The sequence below is a fragment of the Acinonyx jubatus genome, chromosome A1 (assembly GCF_027475565.1).
Source record: "Acinonyx jubatus isolate Ajub_Pintada_27869175 chromosome A1, VMU_Ajub_asm_v1.0, whole genome shotgun sequence".
Lineage (NCBI taxonomy): Eukaryota > Metazoa > Chordata > Mammalia > Carnivora > Felidae > Acinonyx > Acinonyx jubatus.
The window spans coordinates 142,976,027-143,001,726 of NC_069380.1; the positions used below are offsets into that span (position 1 = coordinate 142,976,027).

General features: G+C 43.7%; 1 protein-coding gene across 4 annotated transcripts in view; it reads left to right on the forward strand.

Moving 5' to 3' along the window:
- Positions 1–25,700, forward strand: part of RASGRF2 (Ras protein specific guanine nucleotide releasing factor 2) — a 236,885-nt gene that overhangs the window by 197,195 nt on the left and 13,990 nt on the right. For all 4 annotated transcript variants that reach the window (XM_027039115.2, XM_027039104.2, XM_027039121.2 and 1 more), the window contains 4 exons: positions 13,795–13,907; positions 21,858–21,918; positions 22,226–22,329; positions 24,725–24,809. In XM_027039115.2, the coding sequence (XP_026894916.1) occupies positions 13,795–13,907; positions 21,858–21,918; positions 22,226–22,329; positions 24,725–24,809 (363 nt within the window). The remainder of the gene's footprint in view (positions 1–13,794; positions 13,908–21,857; positions 21,919–22,225; positions 22,330–24,724; positions 24,810–25,700) is intronic.

A 25,700-nucleotide genomic window follows, 5' to 3' on the forward strand; every position in this document is an offset into this window, starting at 1 on the left:
CAGGGCTGTAGTGCTTTTAACCACATGCTTGTGTGACTGCTTTGTCTTCTGTGCACAGAAGGAGAGGGAGGGACTTCTAGGCTGGCCCTCCAGTTCCTGTCAAAGGCCTGACCTTGTATGTATAATGTATAGCAACTTTGGTTTTCCTAAACTGTCTTAGTGATCCACTGATTCTGGAAAGATACTCTGTCCAGTTGTTTGAGGAATTTTACAGACCATGGAATGGCATTAATAAAGGAACCTGCAACAACATCCATAGGTTACAACCCGCTCCATCAGACTCTGGGTACCGTCTGAGTGACAAGTGGCCAAGAATGAAACAGTCACTCATTTTCTTAACTTAAAGGGAATATTTTAAAAGTGTGAGATCAGATAAAATGGCTTACTTACCTAAAAATTTCCTTCCCAAAGGAGTTTATGGAGGGAACATAGCTACTGTCTTTCTGATTCCTCACCTCCTTTATTCATTCACTAACAAGAATTGAGACCTGGAGTGTGCTGGACACAGAGTAAATGTGAGTGTTGGAGGATCCAGACATTACCTGAGTCAGGGGAGCTGGCCTTAAATCTCCAGTGGAGAGGTCTCCAAAATCCCACCAAGTGCCCCATGAGAGGAAGAGTTAGCCACTGTCCATCTGCAGTATCCAGAGGGAGCCTGGGCCAGGCTCCCCCGCCCCAGCACGTCAGTCTGCGTGCGTTTCCCTGGAGGTCAGTAGTGAAAGCAAGAAGTGGAGAGCTGGTAGTGGGAAAGTACAGGAGGCCTCCTAAATAGGCTTCCAGGCTCAGGACAGACTAGATTAGGACAAGAAGGAAATGTCTTATTCTGGACCGAACCACAACTTTAATATATTGGACTGGACATTTTTGATTGAAGAGTTGTTCTTATAACTAAAGGTCCCCGAAGACATTGGTCCCTGCCCAAAACTACACGCAGGGTTGGGAAGGATGGTCTACAGAGCAGTTTAATATGATCAGTGACAAGCAGTACTGCTGCTTGATGATTTCATCATTGTTTACGGTACAGGAAGTGTAAGTCACCTCTGGAGAGCAGTTTCACGGTTTATATCAAAGTGACACAGCTGTTATGTTTCAGTCCTCTTACATTCATTGTTTGAGGGGCAAAGAGAGCACATTTAGCTGATGATGAAGAACTCTTCAGCTTATATTTCAGTTTATATGCTTTGTAGCAACTTATTGAGATATTACATTCTCCACATAAAGGGCACTAAACCTATGAGTGTGGCTCAGTGACTTTTTACCTTTGTACACACCTTGTAGCACTATCATTCTGAGCACTGAGGGCCCCCTCCCAGTCCATGCCCCTCTTCCTGGGCATTGCCAAATCTTCTGTTAGTTTTAGTATTGTTCTTGATACTAGGTACTTTTTTCTGTATTAAGGGTAAAACCTTTTATCTGCCAATTACACTGATTTCCCCCAGTTTGCTCCTTTCCTTTTTATTCCCCACCCCCCTTTTTTTTTAAGTAGGCTTCATGCCCAGCCTGGAGCCCAGTGTGGGGCTTGAACTCACAGCCCTGAGATCAAGACCTGAGCTGAGGTCAAGAGTTGGATGCTTAACCGACTGTGCCCCCCGGGGGCCCCTTTTTTACTTTTAACAATGTGTATGATACTTTTTACATATGTACTCGCTTCCCCCCCACCCCCCCCCCGCCCCCCCATAAGAGGCTTTATATATACTTTATCATGTAAAAATACTCACATACACAGATACTATGAATCCTTTTGTTAAAATATATGTTCTGTAACACTTCCTGAACACACTTAACAAATAAATGTAGTTTGGGCTGTAAGACAAGAATTAGCAGCTCTCACTCCTCCACTTTGTAGTCACTCATAGCAGCTGAGGTGAAAACTTTTATGCCTCCAAATATCCCAGAAGGAGCTGAGCCCGGGGCCGGTGTGTCCATGGAGCATGGATGCCAGAGCAGAGGGGCCTTCAGAAGCCTGCTGGAGAAGCAGGGGGGATGGTGAGGAGCAGGGGTTTCAGGGTCAAAGTTATCTGGATTGAAATCCCTGCCCTACCGTTCATTAGTTATGTGGCCCAGCTAACTATTCAGCTCCTCCAGGCCTCCATTTCTCCTTCCACTTAAGTGAGCATGGTATCACCTATTTCTTCTGGTGATTGTGAGGATCATGTGAGGTAATACCTGTTAGAGCATCTGTTATATATGAATGCTCAGAACGTTACAAATGGCTGCTTCCTGGCAGAGCCCTGGGAGGGTCTAAACCCAGGCAAAGGTTGTTACCCCTACTTGACCAGTGAAGCAAGTAAGTCACAGAGAGGTTTGATCGGTGCTGCCCAGGTGACCTTCTTATAATGGTGGACACATTCTGTGTCTGTAGTGCCAACTACAGTAGTTTCGAGCCACATGAGGCTAACTGAGCCTTGAAATGCAGCCAGGGTGGCTGAAAAATTGCAGTTTTAACATTTAATTTAATTTAATATTTAATTTAATTTAATATAAATAGAAACACGTGACTAATGGCTATGGTATAATTGCACAGTTCTGGACCGCTCAGAAGTACAGCAGCAAGCCAGACCCAGCTCTCTAATTCCTTCCTCTCTCCTGCAGTGCCCCATTCCTCCAAAACAGGAACCTGTGGGTCATCCCCACTTGGCCCCAGCAGTAGGCCTGCCAAAGAGGGGCACATCTCCATTGGATTTACGTAGACAAAGCAAAACCTTTGTGTAACATCGGTGTTGGGGCTATAAATCTCAAAGAAGGTGATGGCTCCTTCCCAGTAAGGGAATGTACCAATGAGCATACTTGCCTTTGGGTTTCGAGCCTGCAGCTTCAGGTCAGTGGTCCGGTGGAAACATGCCCTGTGGACCAACTGAGGTGGGAAAGTGATCGCTGCTGGCACGGCAGGGACTTCGTGTGTTCAAAGACCTCAGGGATCAGGGTGTCCTAAAATGAGAGTTTATGTAGTTTGTCTCTTCTGTTAGTTATTCTGACAGATGACAGGGGCCCCTTTTTAAATTTTTAATTTTTTTGGCATTGGTTAGTAAGACACTAAATCTAGCATCAAATTAGAGCACTAAGTTCAGATTTACTCCTTATTCCAAATCTGAAACTGAGGTTGGGCCAAGGATGAGCATAGTGCAGACTTTCCATGTGGGCGGGAGAATGAAACGTGTAAGAAAGAGCCAGCTACTAAATAGGCAGCTCCTGTCACCCCAGCTGGTAGCACTGAGCCTGCTTCCAGCCCCATCCTGCCCTCGGGCTCAGCTCCTCACTGTCGTCCATTCCTGCTCCTGCCAGTCCCACGGGGGACTTCCCCTTCCACACTTGAGGCTCAGTCTCTCCTCTTGAGCTGTGGACCTTCTTTTCCACTTACAAGGCCATCTTCAGAGGACAGATGTCTGATCTCTAAGCTCTGTGCTGGAGAAAGAATGCTTCCTGGGCTGCACCACCCTCTGCATTACGTGGGTGCTTCCTGTCCTCATGCTCCTGAAGATGCCCAGGACTTTACAAGAGCCCTTGCCTAGATCCTTACCATAGCTTGATCAGATTTCCCAATGTCCGCTCCCAGGGAAGACGTGTCGCTGGTGCTGAGCTAGGACAACACAAGCCGTTGCATTCCATAGAAATGATTTTTGAGCCAGCCTGAGGTCTGAGGCTTAGTTATGGTGCATGGTCTTTTCTAGGCAACTTGAAAACATAACCCCTGACTGAGAAGACTGTTTCCTCTACGAGGGTGAATTCTGAATGACACAAGTCCCAATGTTTTAAGTATTTAACAAATACTGTATTGCCTACTATTGCGTCAGGCTCTCCTCTAAGCAGTTATTTTCAAATAGTAAGTCATTTACCCTTCACCTCAACCTTTAAGGGAGGCAAGGTAGATATTGTTATTATCCCAGCTTTACAGATGGGGAAATTGAAGCCTAGGGAGATGAAATAATTTGCCTGTGATGACACAGATAGCAGGTGACAGAGTGAGCGTGCATACCCAGGCTGCTGGCTGCCCAGCGCATCCTCTAGCCCCTGATCTCACTGGCCAACTTTTGGGGTGCAGACAGCTTGAAATGCAAAACATACATAGCCATTCCTGACTCAAAACAGTGGGAATATCATATGCTAATACTGACCATGCTTTTTCTATTTCTAAATCATTCCTTGGAAAAGTTACTTTTGTCCCAGAGTCTATTCTGTAAAGGATTTGTATGGTTTTATGGGGCAGAGGGCTGCCTCCGTGCTGACAACCAAAACAGCACCTCTTGCATGGAGATGGTGATTTATACGCTCCCGTGCCAGCCTCCCCAGTGCTGGCCGTGGCTGAAACTAGAGCTAGTGCTATCTGTGGTTAAGGGTCAGGAGACCACAGGCATCCCACCTAACCGTGGATTAGATGTTGCCCCCCTGCCCAGCAGCTCCAAAGTACAGTGAGGCTCCTGCGGCCTGTCTCCTGCCAGTGGGTGCTGATGGGGGTGCCTGGAATAAAAAGAGAAAATTTAGTTGCTATGTGAGAAGCTGGGAGCTATGAACTATTTCTGTTTAAATTTTTTTTTAATCTTTATTTTTGAGAGAGAGAGAGACAGAGTGTGAGTGAGAGAGGGGCAGAGAGAGAGAGAGGGAGACACAGAATCCAAAGCAGACTCCAGGCTCTGATCTGTCAGCACAGAGCCTGACATGGGGCTCGAACCCACAAACTGTGAGATCATGACCTGAGCCAAAGTCGGACGCTTAACCGACTGAGGCACCCAGACACCCTGAACTGTTTGTTTAAATGACAAATTCGTTGTCTCCTGCTTCAACCTTGCAAATAGCTTTATAAAGCCACTAAATGGGAAGATAATCAACGGATCACACACTTTTTTATGTTAGTCTCATCTTTACTAATTTGTGCTCCTTTGTGTCTAGTTATCCACACCACTGCCCTTTGACCTCTGCATATCCAAGCTAAGAAATCCCAAACGTCCACCAGGTACAAACCAGTATTTGTTCACAAACTCATATTTCCCATGAAGGCAGCCAAAGTGAAAGAGAGAATGCTCTAATTAGGCCAGCCACTTAAGTTCCCTTTGGCTCCTCCTGTTTTCCGGGCACGTAGGCTGGTACTTATTTTCATCACTGTAGTTTCCAATCCTGCCCGTATTGTTTTATCAAAATGTGTCCTTCTCCCTCACAACAAACTGCCTTGGCATCACATTTCACTTTAGTTGCTGGGTCAGGAAGGACTCAGGTGAGGAGAGAAACCTGGAAACCTGAATTCTCGTCTAGATTCCCATGCCAGCTTGCTGTCTTCCTCATTCATAAAACTGGCAAAATGATCTTTAAAGGGTTCTTATGCACAAATGAATTATTTGTCAGAGTGCCCTAGAAAATATAACATGTAAGAAACTATGATCTGATAACTATGGTTTTTCTTTTTTCTTTTCTTCTTTTTTTTTAAGACCTGAAGATAGATTTTCATTTTCTGACTCTCTTTCTGTGATCCAGGCAAACAACCAAGCAAAATCCTACTTCCTTCAACTACTTACCAAAGTTTTTTTTTTTATCTTTTATACATCCCTGTTGTTATCCTTTAAACTCTCCTTAAGCTTTCTACTATACTTGTCTTAAAACCAGAAAAGAAAAGAAAACTTGGTGAGAAATTAACAACAGGATTTATTTAAGTCTGTGTGAAATAGAATTAAGAGGTTAATAAACCACTGTCTTAGGGGCATCTGGTTGGCTCAGTTGGTTAAGCATCTGACTTTATTTGGCTCAGGTCATGATCTTGTGGTCCGTGGGTTCGAGGCCTGGGTCGGGCTCTGTGCTGACAGCTCAGAGCCTGGAGCCTGCTTGGTATTCTTTGTCTCCCTCTCTCTCTGCCCTTCCCCTGCTCATGCTCTGTCTCTGTCAAAAATAAATAATCAGTTAAAAAAAAAGAAACCACTGTCTTAAATGGAACCTATTTTCTGTTCCCATTAGTTGCCAAGACAGAAATTTAGCTTTCTCTGTAAATCCAGTGGGATTCTTTAACCTTCCATGGATGGGTTTCATGGGCAGAAAACACGGAGGAACACTGTCTGGGACTTTACGTACATCGACAGCTTCTTACTGCCCTCCCAGTTTGCATTCTACATGGATAGAATCACTCGTGGTCCTAGGAGGCATTTCGGGAGACCGTGGCACACAGGACTGAGCTCTTGTTTCCTTTTCTGGACCAGCGCCCCTTCATCATTTTAGGACTCTATCCCCCAGGACTCCGAGGAGCCAGTGTGGAAGTAGGGCATCAACTGGTTTGTTCAGGCCTGAAGGTGTTGCCTCCATGTTGCCCTTTGTGCTTCCTCTTCTGCCCAGTTTGCTCCCAGATGCCAACCACCTGTATCTCCTGATCTTTTTGCGTAGTTTCTTCCTGGCTGGATGTCAAAGGCTCTGCTTCTGCTACATTCCTGACTCTGGGTCTGTCTTCTCTATGGGGAAAGGGATGAGGTACAGCTTGCCTACCAGCTTTCTTTATCGGTCTTTTCCCCTCTTATGGGTCAGAGGGCACAGCGAACAAAGTATAACTTACAGACCACTCTCTACTAAGACTTATTCTTGACTTAAAGTCAATGATAATTTTGTTGGCATGTGGCATTAATTAACAATGGAAGTTTAAAAATCAAGATTAAAAGCAGGCCTTTCCAAACTTTTTTTTTCACCTCTAATTTTTGTCATTGTCTTGGATGGTACGGTCTATCAATTAACCACCTATCTAGAAACCAGGGGAAAACATAGCATCTGGAAAAATTCTCTTTCTTCTGATAAATGCTTTTTAAACTGACTGATTGTCTTTGGAGAGGTAAAGCTAGAAGCCTGAGAGTTACGTGATTTCAAGGTTGTGGGCAGTATTTAAAATTCTTATGAGCACAGCTGTTCAGGTCTAGAGGCTTCATTTTAGCAAGTTATTCAGATGAGGAATCATTTGTTAGAAAATGGCCAAATAAATTATTTTCTGCATGATTTCCTCCTTCTCACTCAGTCTGTGTCATTCATTGCCATTTGCCTCTTCCCAGTTATTTTTGTCCCGACAAATCTTCCACATTTTGCACTGTGCCTTCCTCTAGTAGCCTCCCACCTCACATCTGCTAAAATAATTTCCCCAAACGCCAGTTTAAGAAGAATTAGGTAACATATTACCACATGTCTCAGAGTCAAGTATCTTCCCTAGAACTTTTGTCGACTCATTCAACAAACATTTGGGCCCCCACCAGGAGCACCTGGGCCTACCAAATTTGGGGCTTACTTACTATCTGGGTTTTACCACCTTTTCCTGGTGCATAAGCTCCTACATGATGGTCAGTTACACATTCCTATATATTCTGTTCCTCCTTGGAGATTCTAAAACCTTATGAGTAAGTGTTGAACAGGTATTGGAAAGTTTGGAATTACTACGGCATTGCTTTGGAGGATTTTATTCCAAACTTAATGCTCTTCCTTGTGTGTTTTTGAGTAGGTTATTCCTTTTGTATGGCAAACAAAGAGGCTTTTAAAATATTTTTGTAGTTAGTTGATGGGAAATGCTGGAAAACCCTGCCTTTCACTTTTCCAGTGCAAAACTGTGATTCACAGTCAAGGTTGCCCAGAGGTAGCAAGAAGGCAGGCAGACCAAGGGTGGTGTCAGGTAGATGAGGCCAAACAGGTACTGTGCAGGGTCTCCTGTGCCAGCTTTTAGCCACCACAATCTCCCCTGGGATCACGTTTCAATATTTAAATTCTGAATAAAGTTCCCACTCCCCTCAAAAGAACTGAAAACCACACTGGTTTAGAGGCTTGTTATCTCTAGTTCGTTAAAATGAGGAATCCAGAAAAGCGTATCCTCAGCCTATCAAAGTTGATTTGCATAGATCTTGGGAAGTTCACTCAGCATCTTTGCTTCAGTTTCCCAGTTGACCAGAAGGCCCAGATCTAACCTAAATGTACACTACAATGTAAATTAAATTCTTCATCTTCTCTAGTAAAAGAAGACAGAAACAGCATGCTTTTCATTTTCTTGAAAATCATTGTCAAATCGCAGGCTTTTATTTTTGAGCCTAACACATCCTAAGCCCCTTCTTTATGAGCCCATTTCCCCAGGTTTTAAAATTTTTTGTGGGGTTTTACTCCATTCTGCAGCATTGCCACTTTCTTTTTAAAAACTCTGGCCACTGTTAGGAATACACTGTACTGATTATAGTAAGAAAATTACTCTCATAATTCTCTTTATTGTCAAACTGTGTTTATTGAATCAGATTTTCTTGATGTCCTAGGGTTCCCATGGCCATACATTGTGTATTAGTAATTATTACCCTGGTCTCCTGAAAGAATGAATGTAATTGCCAACATACCTAAGCTGTGAGCAGGGGATTTTGTTTCAGCGTGCTGGAGAATCTGATTTATTGTGTCTTGAATTATTTTTCTGTTATATGATCCAGTCTTATTAATACAAACCTGAGTTTCAAGATCTCTATCTCAAATGGTTGCTAGTATAGGTGGGAAATAGTTCCAGACTCGGTAGGGCAACCACCTGTTGGATGTGTCTTTTCAGTCCAAGCCACCAGCACTAATTCACTGATAGCCATGTGTTTTTGGACAGTCTGTGGTGTGCAGTTAAAAACTCAGGTTTCAGCTAACACTGCCTAGGGTCGAGTCCTGAGTCTGCCACTTGCTACTGGTGTAACTTTGGGCAAAATAACTTAGCTTCTCTGTACCTTGACTTCCTTGTATGTAAAATGGGAATAGTAATGATTGTAACTGTGTAGCTATCAAGGGTTAAATTGGATCATAAAGTGATTAAAATGTCATCTAGCGTGTGGCACACTCTCACAAAGTCTTAGTTATGATAATGACCTGAGGAATTGCTCAGTAACCAAAGGGAAATGCTGACTTCCTAGTCATTGATGAATGTGTTTGAGTGGAGTCAGTGAAATATTGGTAAACTACCCTCATCTCCCAACAGCTTAACCACTTGAGGATTGACATCATTTGTTGGTAACCTTTTGTCCCTAAGCATTTGCTGTATTTCTTGATACTCTGCTTGAGCTATCACCTCTTTTTAGGGGTTCTCGGGAACTACATTTCCAGGCCTAGAACCACTCCTCAGACTCAGAGGGGCTGCCCCCTCCCCCCACCCCGGACCCCCGGGTTTCTGGGGTTAATGTTTCCTTCTTCTGTCCGTCACCCAGCCTGCTGTTCTTTGCTCTGCCTTTCCCCCACCGCGAGTGTAGACTGAAATGTAAAAGTCTCGTATTTTCTGGGCTCTCCACCTGTGGACCCTGCTTCCGCAGGGTCGTTTCTGTTTTCTGATTTTCCGTCTCTTCATCTCTGCTTCAAAAATTGGGAAACAAAAACCAACCTACATGAGCTGTTGCTGTGATAGCTGCGGTGACTGCCTCAGGTCCTCCTGGGTGCCGCTGGGTTCCCTGATCCAGGGCATGAGATAACCGACAGCAGGCAGCTTCTCCCTGCAGGGAGGGCCCTGCTCCCCCAGAGCCAGGCCGGCCAGGTCGCAGTACAAAGGCGGTGGTGCGGTAGCCAGACGGCCCTGGCGCGCCATCTTGTGGGCGCCCTTGATTGCTGCCTCTGAGAAGCAGACCGTGTTCTCACTCCCACCTAGTTAGTATTCTCATTCCCCATTTCCAGGGCCTGGGGAAATGTGACAAAATATTAGATTCCAGATAATTTTAAAATGGCTGTTAGGCAGACTTATTATGAATAATCCACCTCTGGATTTAATTAGGGCAAGTGCCTTTTAGCTGCTCCAGATTTCTCTTGAAGTAGTAGCTACTGTTTTTAACAGGGACTTTTGAGTGGCCAATTCTGCATTTTACATGCATCGTTAAAAAAGAAAACTTTACATTCTAGGTAGTACATCAGAGGATTCAGATAGTTTTCTAGTTAGTTTTTGAGGAGTTGTTGTTTGAGTGAATTAAAAAAAAAGTGGCAAAGTGTTGCTACTGAAAGTGTAATCGGCATCACCCAGGAGCTCATTAGAAAAGTAGAATGTTCCAGACCTACTGCATTAGAATCTGCGGTGATTTGTGGGCATATTGACAGATAGAAGCACAGGTGTAAGCGCGGGTTACCAGAGTCAGATGGAAGACTTGTGTTTTTGTCTGCACGCTGGCACCTCCTTACATGTCTCCTGTCAGCCATATGATCACATCCCTTCAGCCTCAGTGGCCCGTGTATGACACAAGATTATAGGTTTCTGCCTTGTCTGCTCCTGGGTCATCTGAGGGAGAAATGAAATTATGCATAGCAGTTCAGTTCGAACATGGTAAAAACCTGTGAAAATGTCAGGGGAAACAGTGAGTGAGAATTTTTCCGTTTCGTACTCAGCCATCATTAGTTAACCTGTTTTACATCAGCTACATCATCAGCAGAACAAATATTCACCTATAACCTTCATCATGCTCCGAATAGTGTCTGGGCAAATTCCACCAAGTTTTCAGAGCTCTCTCTCAGGCTAGTCTTCCTAGAGCTCAGAATAATAAAATTACATTTTATTTTCCTTAACAAGACCTTTCATACAACTTGCCTTCCTGGGGTCTCAGAACTGTTTCCCCTGTTGAGCCCAGGGTGGGGCACAGTAGGTACCCGCTGGTTGATGAAATTGCTAATTAGCCCTTAGCAAGGTCCAAACACTGACCTGATGTCCTTCACACTAATCCATTTATGATAATCAGATTATGTGCATCATTAGAGACTGACATAGCTACAGAAGGACTCCCATCATCTCACTGATGAATATCAAATATTCATTAAGGAAACAGACTCCTGATGGCTGAGAAATCTTTTGGTAGTGTGCAGGGATTGAAGTAAGTGAGGTCATTAACTGTTTACAAACATTCCCTTCACCTTGAAACAGGAGAGGAGGTAGGACAAAGAAAACACAGTAGCAAGATACTACTCTCTTCTCCTGGCATACATGTTAAAACAAAAACCAATAGCCAAGAAGCTGTTGGACAATAAGTAGATGAAATTTTAGGAAGACATACCAGCTAAAGGCCTAAGAATGGTAAGAGATAATAACCTCTGTGTTGCCTGAGGCCCCAATGGTTCCTGTTCTGAAGAAATGGTACTGATTGTGAAGCATTAAAAACAAAATATTGAGACAAATCTGTTACATAGTCCTCCACCAAACTGAGGCACAAAAATATTCCACTCAAATTAGGGCAGGCTATTGCATTGTCTACAGTTTGTGAAATTATGGACATTTTTGCCGTGAATTTACTAAATATAGGTAAAGCGTGCTGTTTTTCTTTTTACTGGATTCATTCCAATTAGCAATGTTTTCTCTAATTATTTAAAAGAATTCAGAATGTCAGTGCTTCAAAATTACTTTCCTGAAAGTTAAAATGTAGTTATAGCGAGTAACTTTATATAGGAGGGAAAATACACATTCACTTCTGCTCATGGGAATATAGTCCGTCAGAGTCAGGTCCTTGAAAGCAGGATTTAGCAGTTGTACAGTTCACCTCCGATAATCTGATAGTCGCAGTATGCTTCCTGCAGGTGTATTTTAAGAAAGCACTAGGGCACCTGGGTGGCTCAGTCGGTTAAGCGTCCAACTTCGGCTCAGGTCATGATCTCATGGTCCATGAGTTCGAGCCCAGCTGACAGCTCTGTGCCGACAGCTCAGAGCCTGGAGCCTGCTTCGGATTCTGGGTCTCCCTCTCTCCCCCGCCCCTCCCCCACTCATGCTTTGACTCTCTCTTTCCCTCTCTTAAAAATGAATAAATGTTAAAGAAAAAATTTTAAAAAAGAATGCAAGAATTTTTAAAAAGTGCAAGTGGAGTGCCTGGCTGGCTCAGCCGGTTAAGCATCGACTTCCGCTCAGATCATGATCTCATAGTTCGTGGGTTCGAGCCCCACGTGGGTTCGGGCTCTCTGCTGTCAGCACAGAGGCTGCTTTGGATCCTCTGCCTCCCTCTCTCTCTGCGCCTCCCGTGCTCATGCTCTCCCTCTCTCAAAAATAAACATTAAAAAAATTAAAAAGGGCAAGAAACACATCTTTACCTTATTACTTCTTCAACTCTTTACCTTGAATATTTTCAAATCAAGAGAAAAATGCCAGGATAAAACAAACACTAATACACATCTACAGTCACTAATAATAGTTAACATGTTTACCACATTTGTGTTCTCTCTCTCTCTCTCTGTCTGTCTCTCTCCCTCCCTCCCTCCCTCCTCCCTGTCTTTGCAAAACAGGAGCCTGCTCTTAGCCTCAGTAAACTGATCAAATTTAGGGCAATCTAACATTGATGATGTTCTCAACCAGGACATAGTCCTGACTTGACTTTTGCCAGTTGTCCCACTGATGCCCTTTAGAGCGTTTCCCCCTCGATCCCAGGTTTATATGCTGCATGTAGCCATGGTCCGTTTGGTGTCCTTTAAAGTAAAACAGTTCCAGTTATTTGTCGTTCATATTATGTTAACATTTTTGAAGAGCACAGTGTGCCTCACAATGCCCATGTGAGATTCTGCATCTTTGGAAAAAATAATAACTGATGATTTTCACAGAGCGTTACATTAGTAGGTACATGATGTTGGTTTGTTCCATTACTAGTGATGGTAATTCTGATCACTTTGTCTCTCTTTGTAATAAATCATTTCTGCCAGGGGTATGTGGGTACTTGGACATTATTAATTCTCTTTCCCAGTTAATTTCAGCATCCATTCAGCTGCCTGATCCATTATTACTGCTTTGGACAAAATGGTGATTTTTATAAAGCTCTTTTGTTTCTTTGCACTTGCTAATTGGAATTCTACTCTGAAGAAAAGTTCCTCTTCCACCCTCTCTATGTATTTACCTACTTAGGTCTCTGTGAACATCACTGGTTGTTGTGATTCAGTTGGTTATTATTTATCACTATCATTATTCATTTTGATGCTCACGTGTTCTACCTTTTGCCCAGTGGGAGCCCTTCAGTTTCACTCCTGGGTTTGTTTGGTGCAGCCCCATTGGTTTGTGAGTGTCCTTTATTTAGCCCTTGGCACATCTGTACTGAAGTTCTTTTTTTTTTTTTTTTAATTTTTTTTTCAACGTTTATTTATTTTTGGGACAGAGAGAGACAGAGCATGAACAGGGGAGGGGCAGAGAGAGAGGGAGACACAGAATCGGAAACAGGCTCCAGGCTCTGAGCCATCAGCCCAGAGCCCGACGCGGGGCTCGAACTCACGGACCGCGAGATCGTGACCTGGCTGAAGTCGGACGCTTAACCGACTGCGCCACCCAGGCGCCCCTGTACTGAAGTTCTTAATTCAAGTCACTGCCCAAATGACAGATTTTATTCTTGCAACCGATCTTTTGTGTGTGTGTGTGTGTGTGTGTGTGTGTGTGTGTGTGTATGAGCCATTGCTCTGCCCCAGTTACCGATCTTACACACGGTCCAGTGGGAAAACAGAAGATTATTTCGGCCTGTACAGTGCAGTAGGTAATGCTAGGGGGAACCTTGAGAGCATCGAAACAAAGCCCTTTGGCCCACTAGATTGACGAAGGAAGGCTCCTGGGAGAAAGTATGTCACCTCCTAGACATGGAAGGTGAATAGATGTAAACATGGGGAGGAAGTGCTGTGTGGTCCAGGCTATCTCTTTGAGAAATTTCCAGCCCCTGGGGAGCCTGTCAGAAATACTAACAATAGGACCCCATCCCAAACCAATTAACTCAGGATCTCTGGTGGGGAGAACAGTCCTAGGGTCCATACTTTTTAATTTCCTACATATCACTTTGAGAGAATTTATCGTGAGAAATGGTGCCATGTGTCCTGGAGCTAAAACATCTACAACTAAACTTTTAAAAGATCCATTTTATTTTACAGGATTTTGAGCTCAACAACGAACTAAAAATGAATGTCCTAAATTTGCTAGAAGAAGTTTTGCGAGACCCAGACCTTCTTCCCCAAGAAAGGAAAGCCACGGCGAATATTCTGAGGTAAGTGCAGTTTTCAGGTGCCTCCTAATTGCGTTGGTTGGTTTGTGCTTTGTTCCAGAAAATAAGATCCTATTGAATCAGAAAGATGTATCTGAGACTCCTGGGGGCAGCAGGGGTTCTGCTGTCACTGGCAAGGTATTACGTATCGTCTCTTTTCTGGGGGCAGATTGGCGCACGCTGCCTCAGGAACACTTGGACTGGGCGACGTGACTTGTGTGGGGCCCAGGAGTGCAGCTGCTCCTGTTTGTGTGGGCAGAGCGTGGTTTGCTGCAGGACCAAAAGCGGAGAAGCGGATGCTTTGAGGATCCTCTCCTGTGACTCCAGCAGGCATTGCAGAGAGATGATGTTTTCCTGCCGTCGGTTCTAGTTGTTTGTTGTAAGCTCATGTTGATGAGCTGGTGGTGGCATTTCGGTGAGAGTCTTGTGCTCCTGGCTTGTGGATGTGCCACCAGATAGTAGTTGTGTATTTTCTTCAGCTCGTGTCGCAAGTCCTAGACCAGCTTTACTGACTTCTTCTTAGGTTGGGATTCCCACATCATACAGGTTGTATAACTTTGGACGTCTGTGTGATAAAAGCTTGAACTTTGGGTTTCCCACAAGAGACTGTTTGTGTCTATCATTACACCCAGCATTCAAAGAGGTCACAGGCTTTCTTACAGCTTCTTGAACTGGTGGGTGGAGTTCTTTTCTAGTATGCTCTATAGCAGGAGGACAGCCATCAGGGGTTTCATGCAGACATTTCGGTTATAGCTTTCCTGACTCATGGCTATATCGTCTGTCCCTGCTTGGGGGTGGGAAGCCCAGCATCTATCTGCTAGAGCCTGGTACCCCTTTACCATTTTGACTTCTAGTTCTGTCTTCATTTACAGTCTCTGGAAAGAGGCCTTTCTTTCTTCTAACCTTGAATATATTGTTTCCTTGTTATCCAGCTTTCTGAGAGGATTCCATCTTAGTTCAGTCTACTATGTTTTTGGAAGTCCCTCTCTGATGCAGCCATGCCAGATTTTGGTCTACAGCCTTTTAGCAATTGGCTCATAAGTCATTCTTACTACCATTAGTTCAAGATCCTGTCACCAGACACTTCTTTGGTCTAGGGGCTCTTGTGGGTGGAGTGTGTCTGCTTTACAACAGGTATGTTGAAGTTCTAACCCTGAGTACCACAAAATGTGATCTGGAAATAGGGCCAATGCAGATGTAATTAATTAAGAGGAAGTCTTACTGGAATAGGGTGGGCCCCTAATCCAATATGACTGGTGTCCTCATAAGAAGATGACCATGTGAAGACAGAGCAAGACACAGAGAGAATGCCGTGTGAAGATGATGCAAAGATGAAAGTGAGGCAGCTGCAAGGCCAGAAATGCCGATTACTGGCAAACCACTAAAAGAACAAGGCGGGTGCCTGGGTGGCTCAGTCATTTGAGCATCTGACTTCGGCTCAGGTCTTGATCTCACCATTCATGAGTTTGAGCCCTGCGTCAGCTCTGGGCTGTCAGTGCAAAGCCTACTTCATCTCCTCTGGCCCCTTCTCTTTCTGCCCCTCCCCCACTTGTGCGCGCGCGCGCGCGCGCGCGCGCGCGCGCTCTCTCTCTCTCTCTCTCTCTCTCTGTCTCTCTCTCAAAAACGGTAAGTAAACATTAAAAAAAAGAAGAAGTCTAGAAAGAGGCAAGAGAGGATTCCTCGACAGGATTCAGAGGGAACGTGGCTCTGCCGACATGTTGGTCTTGGGCTTCTGGCCTGCAGAACTCTAAGGCAATGAATTTCTATTGTTTTAATATGCCCAGTTTGTGGTACTTTATTAGGGCAACTCTAGGAATCTATTAAAGGCCCTCTTCACTTTTTCCACGCTATGAAATCACCTAAAGAAGCTTAGGGGCTCTGTTACTATGTTTATTTTCAGATTTAAATTGTAAATACATTTTCAGATAAAGCCTGGTTTCAGTGAATGTGTGGTTATATCTGTGAATGATTACTAGTCCTTTCTTCTTTACGTACACAGGTTATTATGCTCTTTGTATTTAAAACACTAACATTTTGAAACCACTGTCTGGAAGTTTGTGCCCCCAGGGACATTTGACTGGACAGCTGGCAGGGAAATGAGGTGTTCAGACAGGATTGGTGAATGTGCAAACCCATGTTGCCCATTCTCTCACAACATCGACACCAGACATTACTAATCAATCCTGAGGGCTTTCTGCCTGCACCAGGGGGTGAGCTTAGAACTCCACTGACCAGCACGCCATTAATTGGAGTTGGCATTTAAGATGAATCCTGTTTACCATCCCAAGTCTTTATTATTCATCAGGCTTAAGATGTGCAAATTCTTTTTGTTAAATAAATGGCCTGAGAATTAGAGGTGTAAAATCAATAAGAAATAGAAATGTTAGTAGATGGTACAGCCTGGGAGCATGACACGGAGCAGAGTCTGATTCTTATTTTCATAGGGTTCATGGGTATAATCTTGGTTCAGCCACTTAAAGCTGTCCAGTTTCTTAACCAGTCTAAACCTCAGTTCCCTCAATTATAAAATGAGGCGAATAGTACCTACTATTGAATGGTTATAAAGATTACATGGTATCATATGTTTAAAGAGGTTAACACAATGCCTGAAACATAGCACTTGTATTACTGCTGCACTTATTATTATTATTATTATTATTACTATTATTATTAGCACCGACCATAGCTCTTAGGAAAAATAGTTTCTTCCATCAAGGAAATATGGCCCAAGTAGGGTCTTAGTCAAACTCGACTTTCCTTGGGCTTCATCATTTTATCTATACAAAAGAGATTATAATAACATTGAAACCCAATTTCATATTGCACAATGATGTGAATGTAATACAAAAATCTTTCAAATGTACACTCCAAGCAGATGAATCATTTAATATGGGAATTATATCTCAATATAGTTGTTACCAAAAAACCATAGTTATAACCCACTTGCTATTTTGTAAATGAGAAGAAAAAAAGAAGTAAAAAGCAAAGCCAAAAGGCAGCTCTGATGATGGGATGGCCCCAGCTGCCCACCCACAATTCTGATCCCTTGCAAAGTCTTCCCCAAATATTCCAAAAGCCCCAAGAAATGTGTACTCAGGAACAAACCCAGTCATTTTTGTGCCTCAGCATCTTTTTTAAAAAATGTTAAATGTTTATTTTATTTTGAGAGAGAGAGAGAGGGAGGAAATCTCAAGCAGGCTTCGTTCTTTTGGCACAGAGCCCAATCTGGGGCTCGAACACACAAACCATGAGAGCATGACCTGAGCCAAAATCAAGAGTTGGACACTCAACGACTGAGCCACCCAGACTCCCCTCTGCCTCAGCATCTTTATTCAAGTTCACTGATCCAAGACCATTTGAGGGAGAGACCTTATCAGTGCCAGCACTGTCTCTGTCTAGCGTGCTGCCTGACCGTCTTCTGAAGCCACCATTTCCCTATCAAAAAGCTGGCAAAGATGCCACCTGCCCCATTCCTGAGCCACATGGGCCCCAGAGCATGCCTCACTCAACCTAGAGTCTCAGGCTCTTGTGAAAATAGCTCCTTTAGTTCCTGGTACCACAATTTGTCACCGTTCCACATGTACTCACAGAGCCAAGCAGAGAATAGATATTATGCCATCCATTCTTCTTCCTTTGACCATCTTTATTCCCATGAGGCCAAGTGAAACAAAAGCCTTTGTTTAGCCCTGAGCATATCAACTAAAGCAGATGGATACCATTGGGATCACTAGCCCATTTTAACTGAGCAGACAACCAGACCTCAAGTTCCAGTTGGGTCAGCTGGTTCTCTGAGACACCTTCCTAGGAAGCTAGGTGGTGCCAGAAAACTACTGATCATTGATTGAAGTTCCCCTGTCAAGTAAGTCATTCCACCAGCACTAAGCTTAAGGGTCCCTGCCCCAGCACACAAGATTGTGATTAAAAGAGGAATAAATGATACATTCATTTGTTAGAGTTTCTGATAACTTACCGAATCAGATACTTATGTTTATATGTATGATACTTATATATTTATAGTTTTATTTCTTCTTTAATTTATTTTTGAGAAAAGTGCGAGCCGGGGAGGGGCATAGAGAGAGGGAGAATCTCAAGCAGGCTCCACATGGTCAGCACAGAGCCTGACATGGAGCTCGAAGTCAAGAAACTGTGAGATCATGACCTGAGCCAAAATCAAGAGTTGGACACTTAACCAACTGAGCCACCCAGGCGCCCTTATATTTATATTTTTACAATCATGTCCAAATGATTAGAGGGTGAAGTAGGAAGTAACACCTAGATATAACCATCCCTGATGGGATGCCATCATTCATGAAATCTCTTTGTGAAAAGAAGCCATCATGGAGTATATGAGAAAGAAACAGAAATCAGAAGGATTATTTAGTAACCCTGAAAATTACAAAGATGTTCCTGTTAATTCATTTCTTAATTTGGAAACAAATGGAATTATTTCCAACCAAGCCATGAGATTTCAGTACTGAAAGTTTCCATGCATTTCTAAGATATGCCAGAGCAAGGGTAGCAATGGGCTCAAGAGAGCCTAGAGGGAAGTAAAGCCACGTCTAAGAAAGCAAAGGAAGGAAGAGGTGGTCTGGCAGGTCCCAGAAGGGAAGCAACAAGTGATTAAACCTCACAAAGTGAGGAGGAGCAGAGACTGGGGCAGGCAGGTCATGCCAGGAGCACAAGCCAGCCAGTCTTAGTCACAGCAGGCAGCCCAGAGAGTGTGGACCAGTCTGAGGACAGAGGGCAGTTGCTCTTAGCTCAGTTTTTAAGACTATCTGATTTCTACTGTTGAAGGAGCACTTTTCTAGTCATAGAACTTGAATAATCCCATTTCCTTTAAAATTTTTTATCTGGAGCATCCGACTTCAGCTCAGGTCATGATCTCACAGTTTGTGGGTTCAAGCCCTGTGTTGAGCTGTATGGTGACAGCTTGCAGTCTGGAGTTTACTTTGGATTCTGTGTCTCCCTGTCTCTCTGCCCCTCCCCTAATCACGCTCTGTCTCACCAAAAATAAATAAAATGTTTAAAAACTTTTTTAAATAAAAAAATAAAATTAGATAAATAAAATTTATCTGGTGTTGTTATTATAAACGCACAAATATTAAACAGATCATGCTGACTGGGAGATGTGAGAGAAACCCAGTATCCTGGAGTGGGCATCAAAGCGCTAAAGCTGTCAGGAGACTAGAAGCAAATCCATCCAGTATTGGAGCTGGACCAGAGTTTTCACATCTAAGGGAAAATAGGTGAACATACCTCCCAGTGAATACAAGTTGTGGTTGCGAGAGATAAAGACATATCGCACTGTAGTTAGAGGTAGCCCAGACATGAGATATTTATATGCAATCAAGCTGTGTAACAGTGAGATGTAAACATGAAATGTATTTAAACATATATTACCTTTATATAGTAAACTGGATGCTTCCAATGATGAACCATCTCTGCCCCACACGGTCTCACAGGGATTACTTTATGAGGAAGAAACTTAATTGGCATACATAGTTTGTTGTCTTCTTTGTGAATAAAACCCTCGGCTCGAGACTTTTCTGTTTCTAAATACTGCTCCCCCTGTGACATTGTATGGACTTGCTGTTCTGAATCTATGTGGCAGAGAGTTTTTGGTAGACAACTAACATGCCATGAAAGGAAAAGAAACAAAGACTGGCTTCATAGGTAGTCAGCTGGAATGGGTCAGGTCATGAAAAGGTGACCCACAAACATCACAAAGCCCCGAGCAGCATCAATAGGCACTTGTGAGAGGAGAAAATGTTAGATAATTTAACCAGACCAGATGTATCTTGGAACATTAACATGAGATCACTGAGGAAAGGAACATTTGATAGAAGCTAACTACTTTCTTGACCACTTCTTTCCAAGGAAAGAATATTACCCAGCCTCATTAAAAAATATCTTTTCCATGGGTACACATAGTTATGTGGCCACCGATCTCTCTCCAGGAACCGAGACTACCCTGGAAAGAATGACATGAGCTTTGGGAAATAGTCACTTTTATCCCGTGTGTGTAATCCTTAGGTAGGATTTAATAATCTTTGGAGAAAGACTTCTGTTTGCTTATTTTTTCCTCACCTCAATCTGCCTTTTATCATATTATAATATTTCTTTTTGATTGCAAATGATATGGCTCATTGCTAAGAAGAGGACCACCACTCCTAGAATCTAGAAGGAATCTTCTCCTTGGTAAACAGTCCTTTGCTCCTCTGCTAAACAGCCAAGAGCTTTTGTAAGAGAGGAAAAAAGAGGAAAGAGACTGGACATTTCTGGATGTGTGCTCTACGCTGGAGCCTTGAAGAGGTGTCTTTATAAGTCTGCCTAAGATAAGCAAGAGCAACAGGACAACACAGCTGACCAAACCCTGGGCAAGTTAGTCAGTTCCCTTGAGCTTTGGTTTCCTTATCTGTAAAATGGACCTCATAATGCTTACTTCAAAGGGATCTCATATGACACAAGAGAGAGTGTTTGTCAGATGGTTAACGCACGGCTGGCATGTAGCGTGTATATGGTACCCTATCTCTGTTGCTTTTGTATTTTTGAGGGTTGTAGTTCTGTTTTCATCAATTCGGAACACAACAGAACATCACATCATGATTTCTTTTAGTTTTTAAGTTTATTTATTTATTTTAAGAGAGAGAGAGCGAAAGAGAGTGCAAGCATGTGCAAGCAGGGGAGGGGCAGAGAGGGAGAGGGATAATCTCAAGCAGGCTCCACACAGTCAGCACAGAGCCTGACATGGAGCTCGAAGTCATGAAACTTCAGATCATGACCTGAGCCAAGATCAAGAGTCAGACGCTTAAGCAACTGAGCTACTGAGGTGCCCCCATTATTTCTTTTAAAACTACCTTCCTACAGCAGACAGGCTACATGGTTTGGGACTGTTTAAGTATTTCAGTATTTTTAATATGTGATTGTGTCTTCATTTTGGAAGGCTTAAAATGCTTGGCCCAGATGGTAAGTTATGTAATCAGTATAATTCTCCTGGACTCTGAACTTCTGTTGGACATGAAATGTCACTCCCACTCTGAAACCCACACCCACTTCAGGATTCATTAACTTATGTATTTATTCAGTCATTCATCACTGAAAAAAAATACTGAGAGCTGAATAACTCTGTGTGTGGGGATATAGCACCAAATGCATCTTGGGAAAGTCCATCTGGGAATCAAGGGAAAAGAGTTTACCTGCTGGCTTCTGCTTTGCACTGTTCAGATTCTTGCCAACCAGGAACTTCTCTGAGCTTCTGTCTACATGTGCATGGGGAGAGGGTCCTCTGCCTCTTCTGCCTCAGCATCAGCACGGAAGGGCCAGGGTGGGAGCTAGAGGAGTGTGGATGAGGCACTCAGGCCCATTGGAATCTCTGACTGATGGGATCGCAGGATACTTGAACTCACAGCCTGGATCCTCTCGGTAGTGCAGAGCACACCAGCTCACGCTTGGGTTCACCTTGATTATGGATTTTTTTTAACGTTTATTTTTTATTTTTGAGACAGACAGAACATGAACGGGGGAGGGTCAGAGAGAGAGGGAGACACAGAATCTGAAACAGGCTCCAGGCTCTGAGCTGTCAGCACAGAGCCCGATGCGGGGCTCGAACTCACGGACCGTGAGATCATGACCTGAGCCGAGGTCGGACGCTCAACCGACTGAGCCACCCAGGCGCCCCGATTGTGGATGTTTTATTTACAACCTTGTGTGTAACAAGTTGGCTCCTCGATATAAGCCAGCTCTCTCTATGATCTTCCTGTGCCTCTAATGTGTGTGTTTTTCTGTTTCCTTGACTTCCTATCTCCAGCTTATGTCTCTGCAGGCTCCAGCTGGCAGCACAGCCTCATGGACCCGAACCCCTCAGCTTCCCACCCAGGGAGAACCAAGTGCATGTTGTCATTTTGTTCCTGGCATGTTTCTTTCCATGGATAATACTTTGATTTCATTTTTTAGGGCCCTTTCACAAGATGATCAGGATGACATCCACCTAAAATTAGAGGATATAATTCAACTGGTAAGTCCAGCCATGGTCTTATGCAGCATGATTATTTGCAAACTGCTTCTCAGAGGCAAACAACTTGCCCATAACTGATACCTGGATGCTCAACCGTAGTTCTACCAATGAAGCACTGTGAGATGAACTAAATTCGACTTGGGGTTTAGCTGTTGGTCCATGATATTAATGTTGGCTGATGTTTCTGAGCTTTTTGCCATTTTCTTTGTAGCCCCAATCTGTGATGGACTTTGTTCTTGAGCAGCTGCCTTGAGCTGCTGGGCACCTCGCTCTCAGTGTGTTTCATTCCCACCTTCCTCTCTTGCAGACAGACTGTCCGAAGGCTGAGTGCTTTGAGACCTTGTCAGCCATGGAGCTGGCTGAGCAGATCACCCTCCTGGACCACATCATTTTCAGAAGCATTCCCTACGAGTGAGTGTGGCCCTCACGGCTGCAGGCTCCCTCAGGCAGGACTTGTGGGCTTAGAGCCACCATTATTCCCAAGGCAGATGTGTGTGCACAGAGGTGTGAGTCTTAATCTTACAATGGTTTGGTCCCACTTGAATGCCTTTTGGTCACAGTTTATTCTAGAAATATTGATTTGGCAACACTGAGGACTATCAAGATGGTCACTCTTGTGTTTCTCTATGTTCCGTAGTTCCCGTGGAATGTGAATTTCTTCGTATTCTCACATCCTCGCATTATAGAAACCTCAATACGGCTGTAACAGTGGTTCTCAAACTTCATGGTGTCTAAAATCATTTGGGAAGCTTGTTAAAAATGTACATTCCTAGATACCTCCTTCTGAGATTTGTGATTCTAGGAGGTTTGAGGCCCAGGAAACTGCATTTTCAGTGGGAATCCCAGACAATATTGCGTGATCTAAGAGAATACGTTGAGAAGCACCGATGTTGGGTGAAGCTATACATTTTGCTACAACTATTCACCCACTTCCACGAGCCAACAAGTATTGCTGAACTTTGAGACGCTGCAGCAGCATAGATTCCCGAGACAGCTTTGCACGGGGTGCATGTGGAGAGTAGACGTGCCGCATGAGCTGCCAAGTAACGAGCATCAGTGTCACTGCTGCCCTTTAATCTTCCCATGTAGTGGATGAAGAGGGCCTTTAGACCCCTTCAAGCTGTAACAATCCGTAGCTCCACAAACAAGGCCTTTGTCTGGACAAATGACAACTGTTGGCACATGTCCTCTGTGAAATAGCTAAATTGCCGGTAAAGCAGGGGCTGGGCATGAGATATGAATGGTGACCCATGTTGTATGTAGAAAAGAGGACATCGTGATGATGGAGAGTCAGGTATGGCGATGGTGGTCAGAGCTGCAGCTGTGTCAGAGAGGCATAAGGGGCGAGGCCAGGAGATGCCCCTGCAGACTTTTCTTTTATGTGTTTTATCTTCTTCCCCTCCCTGCCTCTCTACCCAGGAACAAGCGAGGCAGGGGATGGAGGGAAGGAATGTGGCCTGTTGGCTCTACAAATGAACCCAGTGACTACTGGAGTGAAGACTTGAGTTAGAAACCACAGTGCCTCTCCCCCCACCCCCCGCCCCATCTCCTCACTCCCCTCTAGTGCAGTGGGGATTTGGTGGGGAGATGAACATGACCTCTGTGGAGGAAGAGAAAGAGAAAGGCTGAACACCCATGGGTGGTCTCTTCCTGGGACCCTTCCTGGGACCCTTCCTCTCTTCTCTTCTCTGTCCCCACCCTGCTGATGGGAACATCTACCAATTATTTTTGTCGGTGGAACTGGCAGGAACATGAAGGAACAAAAAACCCTTTGCAGGGACTCAGCCAACATTTCTGGATTAAGACTGTGTCAGAGTAATTGCATTTCAGGTTATTTTTTGTAATGCCTATACAAAATAATCCCTGTATGCTCCAGCTTGATTGTCCCTTGCTTGCTGTGATCTGGTGGCCTGCTCATGGGTGAAGTGAAGGAGCAGGGATGTTATTCTGAAGAAAGACCTTCCACCAGGCTGAGCTCCCACCCCTGTAACTGCCTTCACTACATGAAGTGGTAACAACAGTGTTTGTTTATTCAGCCTTTACCATGTGTACCGTTCTGGGCTCTGGGGAGAATAAAGGAAAATCCCTGCCCGTGGAATTGACATTGTCCTGGAGAATATCAGAACAAAGTGGAGGAAAACATGTTGTTCTTGGTTAACGTTTTTGGTGGTGATGGATTTTTTTGGACCTTCTGCTAAGGCTTAAGATTTTTCATTTATTTATTTATTTGTTTGTTTATTTATTTATTTATTTATGTTTATTTATTTTTGAGAGAGAGAGACAGAGTTTGAGTGGGGAGGAACAGAGGGAGAGGGAGACAGAATATGAAACAGGCTTCAGGCCCTGAGCTGTCAGCACAGAGACCTTTGTGGGGCTCGAAGTCATGAACTGTGAGATCATGACCTGAGCTGAAGTTAGATGCTTAACTTGACTGAGCCACCTAGGCTCCCCAAGGCTTAAGATTTTTTAAAGCTGATCCAGTGAAAATAGTCTTGGTTTCTGAATTAGTACTTTATTCCTTCTGTGTTGGCCATTGTTTACCACTTTCAGAGAAGTTTTTATAATGATCGTAATCCTTACAAAGTTCAAACTCTTCTAAGAAAAAGGTGGAAATTGAAAAATCTTTTTCTTTTGACATCGAGTGGTAAAATGCTAGAGATGAGCAAAAATTCATTTGAGTCGGTCAGGAGCACTAGATGTTGGGCAATGTCAAAGTTAATGTATATAATAATCATACTCATTGTTCAGGATCATAGCCACTATTTAAGAAACTAAATTGGTCTTGTGTTCTGTTTTGAACTTACAGAGAATTTCTTGGGCAGGGGTGGATGAAGCTGGATAAAAATGAAAGAACACCTTACATTATGAAAACCAGCCAGCACTTCAATGATGTGAGTAGCCATAAAAATAAAATGTGGGCATGTTGTAGGAAGATGAGTCAGGGTCTTAAGACTCCTTCTCTAAAACAGAACTGATGAAATGTTAAAAAAAAAAAAAAAAAAAAGCTTATATCTTCTCTAAGAGCTCCAAGTTTAATAAGTTCCATTTAACTTCCAGACATGAGGTTCACTCTTGGTGGTACCTAAGTCTGGCAAGTGCTCAATAATTCATAGGTCGCTGCTATTATTTTAGCATAATCATCATTACTTCATGGTCATACACTGACTAGTTCTAATAGCACATGTGTCACCGGTTCCCAGGGGTGCTCGTGACAGTAAGGTTGGGTTAGTACAGATCACCCTCATTATTACTGAACATTCAGCACATATGCATTCCAGGCTTGGAAGGGACCCCTTTGAGCATAATTACAGTGTTGCTGTAGCTGTGCACACTGCTGACCAGCTGTCAGTCCATCTCCCGGCTCTGCTTTTCTCCAGCAGTAAGATGGCCTTGCTGTTAAACCCACCAACTCCTAACTCCTAACTGGTTCTGTTCTAATCATCTCAGTCCTTTTGCAGAACCACATATGTGGGAGTATCTTCAGGCTTATCTAGGCAAAGGGAAGGCTCCCTTTCCAGTTCTACCAAATTACAGTAAAAGGAATAATGATGATGTTAAAAAAAAAAGAAGAAGACTATCAGGATCCCTGTAGGTAAATTAATAAGTCATCCAGAATCAAAATGCAAAACAACAACAAATTCCCGAGATGGTATTTTGCACAGGGTACATGCAGACTGCATATACGCTGAGTGAATGTTATCTCGTGATGAGCATCCGTGGCCCCGGTGCCTAAAGGACAGGACACATGGCCCCTGTAGGCTACTGTCTGAGAAGCAGAGCCC